An 8,641-nucleotide genomic window follows, 5' to 3' on the forward strand; every position below is an offset into this window, starting at 1 on the left:
TTTATGCAAAATTATATTTTTAACTATTTTTTGAAGTTGGTGAAGTAATATCTCAATTGCATTTTGGAGACACATGTGTTCACATAAGATTTTTTTCAACTCTTTAAATAAATTGAAAAACCAAGAGTACCTTTTTGAAGAGGACTTGTAAATGAAGATAGTGGTATTTTTTATTTTTTTTTGTTTTGTATATTTTATGTTATTGATTTTTTATTCAGCCCTAAATTGTCCAAAAACAAATTCAAGTGTTATGTTTAAAAGAAATTAGATGCAAAATATCATATGAATTCCAAAGTGTCAAATTCATATGACATTGGATAGGGGATTCTTTCACGAATCCAACATGATCAACTCCTCCACTTAAGGACAAATTCGACCCTAAATCCAATAGGGTATGAAATGGGGTTGCAAAGAAATCTGGATAAAAGATATCAACACTATATTCTCGAGAATGGGCTTTGAAGGTATTTGCAGTCCTAGAACTTAGTGCAAAAATGTTCCAAAACCTACAACTAATTCTTGGGCATCAACCATTTTAGAACATGTCTTTATATTAATCATTAATATTTCCTTCATGTTATGTTTAGTTTGGTTTTTGAGATATTACCAAGATGAAGTATATTCCTTTTAATTTTAGGAGTATAAGTTATAATTTTATTTTAGATTTGTTTTATCTTTCTCCATAACATTTTACAAATAATATAGTGTCAAATTTTACATCGATATAAAATAATAAAAATAATGAAAATATAAAAAAAAAAAAAAATTCCCTTATTCCAAATAAAAATTTATTGATTTATAATTAATCTCAAACTCATAAAAACTTTCCAATCTCATTTATTTTTTTTAAATACCATAATATTAATTAAACTTGTAATAAATATCGATTTTAAACATTTTATATAAATTTTTTTCCCAAAATTAGTTTAGTATACATTTTTTTATTTTTTATTATTATTCTTTTATAAATCCATTTTTATAATTGTTTTATTTTAAATACTTAAATTTATAAGACTAACATAAATAATGCGCATTAATCATGGGCAAAGATATAACGACCTCTATATATTTTTGGATTCAGAGATGTACAGGAAGTCACTATGTAATATTGATTGTTTTTTATTTATTTCAATTAATTTAAAATTATCTAAAATAATTTTATATTAAAAATAAAATACAAAAAATATTATTAATTATCATATTTTATTAAATCAATTAGCTTAAATGTTTTTAAAAATTCTAAACTGGTCTACGGTAATAAAGTGATAATTTTTTTCACTTTTCTTTTGAATGCCCCTCTGCATCATCTTCCGTCCTCCTCTACGGGACACGTGGCGATCGGCACCGTACTCACGCGGAAAGTATGATACGACACTACATCACACGGTATTGGAGGGTATAGAAAACCAAGGAAAATTGAGACGATCTTCGTATTCGATCACAGGCGTGGCATTTGGCAAGTGAATCAGATATTGTGCAACGTCACATCACAAAAACGGGCGGGCCCCTAAACAACGCGGCATCACAAAACTGGGCGGGCCCCTAAACAACGCGGCCCGACACATCATAACACTGTTCAACGCGCAAATTACGGACTAGTGGTTTCCAGGTCACGGTGTGTCCGAGAAGATCCAAAGCCACACCTACCCCTTGCTTTTGTTTTCTACCATCTCAAAGACTTTGGTGCTTCAAACTTCCCATCGCTCTGCCTGCCTGCGCATCATCTGCTTCATTGTTACTATTACTCCTGCTTCAAACTTCCTTTCGATCTGCCTGCCCGCGCATCATCTGGTTGCTTATTATCATTACTTACCTCTATTCTTCTTCTTCCAATGGCACACAACACAACCGCCTCTACTTCTGCATCTAATTCATCCGCGCCCTATTCTGCGCCCAACTACTTCCATATATTTATAAATCACCGCGGCTGCGATGTCAAGAAAACCTTCGCCGCACATCTCTACCGGCGCCTTACTTCCCATGGATTGCGAGTGTTTCTTGACCGGCCAGAATTAGAGGCTGGAAAAAGAATTCTTTCTCAAATCGAAGCCGCTATCCAAGTCGCCTCTGTCCACATAGCCATCTTCTCTGAAAACTATGCCAATTCAAAATGGTGTCTCGATGAGCTCCGGCTCATGGTAGACTCAGAGAAGCGCGGGGCTACCATTCTACCTGTATTTTACAATATTAAACCTTCCGATCTCCGGTGGGCGGACGCAGCTCAAGATGGACCGTACGCTCAAGCCCTGCTCAAACATGAAGAAAAGGGTCGATACGACTCCCTAAGAATTCAAGGTTGGAGAGAGGCTCTTTCTCATGTTGCATATATAAGCGGCTTTGAATTGGAGGCGTGTAATGGGTGAGTATCTTCGACACTCTTACAATTCCTGTCTTCGTTTTTCTTTTATGGATTGATAGCCACATGACAAATTAGGCTTTGAATATACATGTTCAGGGACGAGGCTGATCTCTTGGATAAGGTCGTGGAAAGGGTATTGACAAAGGTTCCAAAACCAGCGTTACACGTGGCCAAATATGCAACTGGTTTGCCGGAAAAAATTCAAGATTTTGAAAAGACAGTATCATTCCAGCAGGAGCAGCAACCGATGGAGTCTAAGGTAGTGGCGATTGCAGGTGTGGGTGGAGTTGGCAAAACGACGCTAGCCAAGGAATTCTTCAACTCTAAGAGATCAGGTTATGGCTGCTCCTCCTTTCTAGCTGATGTGAGAGAAAAAGCGTCTAGGGCGTCGCTACCTTCCCTGCAGTCTCAGCTCATTAAAGACTTGAAAGGTATAAGTAGGGAAATTGATAATTGGGAAGAAGGTATAGGAATACTTCAAACATGTCTCTCATCTTGTCAGGCTCTCATAGTAATAGACGATGTAGATGATGCCGATCAATTGGATGCATTTTTGCCAATTAAGGGCGTCCTTCATCCCAAGAGCTTGATTTTGGTCACTTCCCGTGACAAGCATGTCCTTCGAAGTGCAGGGATAGGAAAGTCATCAATCTATCACCTAAAGGGCCTCAATGAATCACATTCTCAAGAGCTTTTCTGTTCGCATGCTTTCTTTCGGCCACATCCACTACCAGGGTTTGAAAACCTTGTTGTTGGGTTTGTAAAAAGCTGCGACGGTTTGCCTTTATCGCTGAAAGTTTTTGGTGCTCTTTTATGTGGCCAAGACCAGCCTTATTGGGAAGAAAAATTGAAGGAACTTCATAGATTGCCTGATAAGATCTTGGCAAGCCTTAAAATTAGTTATAATTCATTGAATCAAAAGGAACAGCAAATATTTTTAGATATTGCTTGTTTTGCTATAGGAGAAGACAGGGATAAGTGGGTAACAATATGGGGCGGATTGGCGGGGCTTCAAACTCTAGAAGACAGATGTCTTGTAGAGGTTGTAGAGGAGTACGGGTCAAAGAAGATGAGAATGCATGATCACCTGCGCGACATGGGAAGAAATATTGCTGAGGAAGTATCAATGCCCCGTCGTCTTTGGCGTTCGGTTGAGGACGTCCATGATCTGTTCGAGGAGCAGTCATTATCATCTGTAAGTGATTTAATCATCTAAGACTTCATACCCATGTCCGCAATTTTCAAGTTCTTTTTATGCAAATAAATAAATAATATGCCAGGTACTATGTCGTAATACTGTCTTTTAACGAACGAACAGGTAATACCAGATGTACGTGGAATTAGGATGCCTACCCAGTTAACAAAACAGGAACAATTATTACGCACAAAATCAGAAATACCACTGAACAAAATTTCAAGTGAGCCGGCGATCAAAATGAGAACATTGCAACTTCTTGAAAGTGAAGGGGAATTTGTGGAAGGCATAATAAGAAGGGTGCGGTCACCAAATCTCGTATGGCTCCGCTGGAATAACTGTCCCTGCTCTTCGCTGCCTACCTGGATTCCAATGGACCACTTAAAAGTTTTAGAAGTGAGTGGGACGAAACTGAAAAAATTATGGCGTCGTGATTCTCAGGTGAGTAAATGTAGATGAACATACAGCAATAGTAGATGAGAGTAATTGTGTATCTTCTGTTTTCTCATGTTATGATTAAAACGTCCAACATTGCAGGCACCTCTACAGTTGCGGGAGTTGTATGTTGATGCTCCACTTTTAGAGTTTCCAAAGTCAATAGGGAAGCTGACACACCTCGAAAAGATTGTCCTCAAGAAGAATGATTATTTAGGTCGTCCAGGGCCGGCAGATCTATCAACGTTAGCAGAAGAATTCTTTCATCTCCGCTCCTTGAAATATCTAGAGCTTCATGGGCGCTTCAGGATTCTTCCGAAGGAATTTGGAAATTTAACAAATCTCCAAAGCATCGTTCTCTCTGGCTGCCAAAGGATGGAGAAGCTTCCAGATTCCTTCACAGATTTAACAAATCTCCAAGTCCTCCAGCTGTCTGACTGCAACAGTTTGAAGCGGCTTCCAAAATCCTTGGGAGATCTAACAAATCTCCAAGTCATCCAGCTGTCTGACTGCAACAGTTTGAAGCGGCTTCCAAAATCCTTGGGAGATCTAACAAATCTCCAACGAATATCCCTCCACCGGTGCGGGAGTTTGGAGCTTCTTCCAAATTCGTTTGCGAATCTGGCAAATCTCCAAGACCTCTATCTGTCGGGCTGCAACAGATTGAAGCGGCTTCCAAACTCCTTGGGGGATTTAACAAATCTCCAAAGAATCACCCTCAACGACTGCGAAGGTTTGGAGGTACTTCCAGAATCTTTTGGGTGTTTGACAAATCTTTTACGCATTGAACTCACTGGCTGCAAAAGATTGACGAAGCTTCCAGAGTCCTTCACAGGTTTAACAAATCTTCAAAAGCTCAACCTGTCTGGCTCGGACAGTTTGAAGCGTCTTCCAAATTCCATGGGCGATTTAACAAATCTCCAAGAAATCAGCCTGTCAAGCTGCGGCAGATTGAAGCGGCTTCCTAATTCCTTGGGGGATTTAACAAATCTCCAGAGAATCGCCTTCAGCAACTGCGAAGGTTTGGAGTTACTTCCAGAATCTTTTGGGTGTTTGACAAATCTTTTACGCATTGAACTCACTGGCTGCAAAAGATTGACGAAGCTTCCAGAGTCCTTCACAGGTTTAACAAATCTTCAAAAGCTCAACCTGTCTGGCTTGGACAGTTTGAAGCGTCTTCCAAATTCCATGGGCGATTTAACAAATCTCCAAGAAATCAGGCTGTCAAGCTGCGGCAGATTGAAGCGTCTTCCAAGATCCTTGGGGAGTTTAACAAATCTCCAACAAATCAGGCTGTCAGGCTGCCGCAGATTGAAGCGGCTTCCAAATTCCTTGGGAGAATTAAGAAATCTCCAAGAAATCACCCTCGAGTACTGCGAAGGTTTGGAAGTACTTCCAGAATCTTTTGGGTGTTTGACAAATCTTTTACGCATTGAACTCACTGGCTGCGAAAGATTGACGAAGCTTCCAGAGTCCTTCACAGGTTTAACAAATCTTCAAAAGCTCAACCTGTCTGGCTTGGACAGTTTGAAGCGTCTTCCAAATTCCATGGGCGATTTAACAAATCTCCAAGAAATCAGGCTGTCAAGATGCGGCAGGTTGAAGCGTCTTCCAAGATCCTTGGGGAGTTTAACAAATCTCCAACAAATCAGGCTGTCAGGCTGCCGCAGATTGAAGCGGCTTCCAAATTCCTTGGGAGAATTAAGAAATCTCCAAGAAATCACCCTCGAGTACTGCGAAGGTTTGGAAGTACTTCCAGAATCTTTTGGGTGTTTGACAAATCTTTTACGCATTGAACTCACTGGCTGCAAAAGATTGACGAAGCTTCCAGAGTCCTTCACAGGTTTAACAAATCTTCAAAAGCTCAACCTGTCTGGCTTGGACAGTTTGAAGCGTCTTCCAAATTCCATGGGCGATTTAACAAATCTCCAAGAAATCAGGCTGTCAAGCTGGGGCAGATTGAAGCGTCTTCCAAGATCCTTGGGGAGTTTAACAAATCTCCAACAAATCAGCCTGTCAAGCTGCGGCAGATTGAAGCGGCTTCCTAATTCCTTGGGGGATTTAACAAATCTCCAGAGAATCGCCTTCAGCAACTGCGAAGGTTTGGAGGTACTTCCAGAATCTCTTGGGTGTTTGACAAATCTTTTACGCATTGAACTCACTGGCTGCAAAAGATTGAAGAACCTTCCAGATTCCTTCACAGGTTTAACGAGCCTTCAACACCTCAAGCTGTCTGACTCCGACAGATTGAAGCGTCTTCCAAAATCCTTGGGGTGTTTAACAAATCTCCAATATATTAATCTATCCAATTGCAAGAGTTTGAAAAAACTTCCAAATTCCTTGGGGGATTTAACAAATCTCCAAGAAATCAGAGTGGACAAGTGCGAAAGTTTGGAGGTACTTCCAGATTCCTTTCGGCATTTAACAAATCTTGTATCCATCGATCTGGCAGCATGTAGAAGTTTGAAGATGCTTCCAAATAATTTATTTGGGAATTTAACAAATCTCAAAGGAGTAGGTCTGTCCGGTTGCGAAAGTTTGAAGAAGCTTCCGAAATCGTTGGGGGAGTTAACAAATCTCCGAGGCATTGATCTGTCTGGATGCAAAAGTTTGAAGAAGCTTCCGAATTCGTTGGGGAATCTATTGCAGCTGAGATTTCTGGATTTGAGTCATTGTAGCACGTGTTTGCCCACAACACTTGGAAACATCACCACGCTTCAATTCTTAGACTTATCAGGATGTGTCCAAATGGCAGCATTGCCCGCCCAAGTGGAACATCAGAAGTCCTTGAAAGTGTTGAATCTCTTGGCTACACACTTAAAAGAGTTGACCATTAATGCGCAGACTGCATGCCTAAGCAATTTGAAATATCTGTTCTTAGGAAGTCCTTTGTTGAAAGAGCTGCCACCTTCGTTCGGTTGCCTATCGAGTTTGGAGGTACTGCTGCTCCATGGATGCCACGAATTGAAACGCCTGCCCGATTCATTTGCACTGTTGACTCAGTTGACTAGGTTGGAGATATCAAAATGTGGAATACAAGAGTTACCAGATCTCATGGAGATGAACAATCTGGAAACTTTAAGAGTACGCTATTGTCCGCTGCGGGAACTGCCATTTAAGGAGGAGTCTGCCCCGAGGAGAAAGAGAAAGCGAAGAGCAACGGAGAAAGGCCTGATTCGGCTCAGGAAGTTAGAGTTGTACTGCACAGAAGTAAGAGAGGTATCCTTTCCTGAAGGTGTGTGCATCAACCTTCATACCCTCCGCATCATCTGTTGTAATGATTTGGTAAAGGTTGGTTCATTGCCAGCAACAGTAAAGCGTCTGATTTTGAGGGGTTGCGGTGCGTTGGGAAAAGTAGAAGGGCTTAGTGGGTTGGCAAAACCTTTGTGGGTAGACCTGCGAGGGTGTTGTAATATAGAAATGGGGGAGGTGCCACATTTCGGGAATACCACGCGTTTATTCATCCCAACTGACACTTACAACCCCCAGGAGGAGGAGTGGGTGGAGAAGGAGATGGCAGCTTTGCAGGAGGGTGTCCTGCGGGAGTATTTTGCGTCGACACTTTATTACATGAAGCGGACACTAAACTATTAAATATGAAAGGTATCTTAGTTGTGTTATATTTATGAAATTTAAATAAAAATAAATAAATGAGAAGCAATTACATTGAAATACTAACAGACAGCGGTGGTCTTCTAAATTAAAATATTGAAGCTCATAAATTAAACGTATATTTGAAGCTCACAAATTAAACGTGGTCTCCTTTAAATGAGACGCGATAGGATTGTTTCCACTGCACTATGAAAATATAAGATTCTCCCCACTACACTGAAAATATAAAATTATATTTTCTAGTTTATAGTGCTTAAAAAAATTTAGGTATGAATAATATTGTTGGATTTTCAAGTTTATAGCCTTTAAAGGTGAATTTTACAATAATAGTGTTGACGAATGATTTCTGTGTTCGGCTATTATGTTTTCTGACTTTTTATTTTATTTTATGTTTGTTCTCTAGTTCGGTAGTATGTATGTTTTGTTACTGATCGATTTAATGTGCTTGTTATTAGCTTGTATTTTGGGGCAACTGTTATTTCTGGATATTGATTTTTGGTTGACAAAGTTAACCATAAATAATATACTGTTATTTTTGGATATTGATTTTTGGTTGACAAAGCATATTAGTTTTAAATTTTGTTTTTTTTTTTTAATATTAATAAAAATTAAGTGAGATATTACTAAAAAAATAATGAGAATCAAATTATTTGAAAAAGATTTCAAATTTTTATATGAAAAATAAGTAATTTGAAAATTAGATATTTAGAATATTCTAATGAATAAAATGAAAAATTCTAGTTATTATATTTTTTAAAAATATAATATTTTTTTATTAATTAAATATATACTATTAAAGTAAGATGAGATGAGCATTTCTTCTAATTAGAGACATTGTGGTAATGAACTCTAAGAAACTATTATTATCATTTTAAATATTCTTCCTCCATTAATGAAGAAAGAAATACATGATTATTTAGATAAAGATATTCATCACTTTTTAATAAAAAGTATACCTTTTGTTAATGCAACTTTATGTCTATTTTTCTTTTCACATTCAAAATTGTGAATTAGAGAAGGAATTAGACACCTTACAAAAG

General features: G+C 38.7%; 1 protein-coding gene across 1 annotated transcript; it reads left to right on the forward strand.

Annotated features, from left to right (window-relative positions):
* The first annotated feature begins 1,832 nt into the window (after positions 1-1,832).
* LOC149216307 (uncharacterized) lies at positions 1,833-7,795 on the forward strand. The gene is made up of 4 exons (XM_089389904.1): positions 1,833-2,359; positions 2,456-3,554; positions 3,678-3,995; positions 4,092-7,795. Exons 1-4 carry the CDS (start codon positions 1,833-1,835, stop codon positions 7,581-7,583), a joined length of 5,436 nt encoding a protein of 1,811 aa, XP_089246030.1. The 3' UTR covers positions 7,584-7,795.
* Positions 7,796-8,641: the final 846 nt, after the last annotated feature.

The sequence above is a fragment of the Pinus tabuliformis genome, chromosome 1_1, assembly GCF_031772625.1.
Source record: "Pinus tabuliformis cultivar Carrire ecotype Pingquan chromosome 1_1, CPIR1, whole genome shotgun sequence".
Taxonomy (NCBI): domain Eukaryota; kingdom Viridiplantae; phylum Streptophyta; class Pinopsida; order Pinales; family Pinaceae; genus Pinus; species Pinus tabuliformis.

Bases quoted from the DNA above. Each gene is read 5' to 3' on its own strand.
- LOC149216307 (XM_089389904.1), top strand. From the start codon at position 1,833: ATGGCACACAACACAACCGCCTCTACTTCTGCATCTAATTCATCCGCG. The intron at 2,360-2,455 runs GTGAGTATCTTC...ATACATGTTCAG, and splicing joins GAATTGGAGGCGTGTAATGG to GGACGAGGCTGATCTCTTGG. The intron at 3,555-3,677 runs GTAAGTGATTTA...ACGAACGAACAG, and splicing joins AGGAGCAGTCATTATCATCT to GTAATACCAGATGTACGTGG.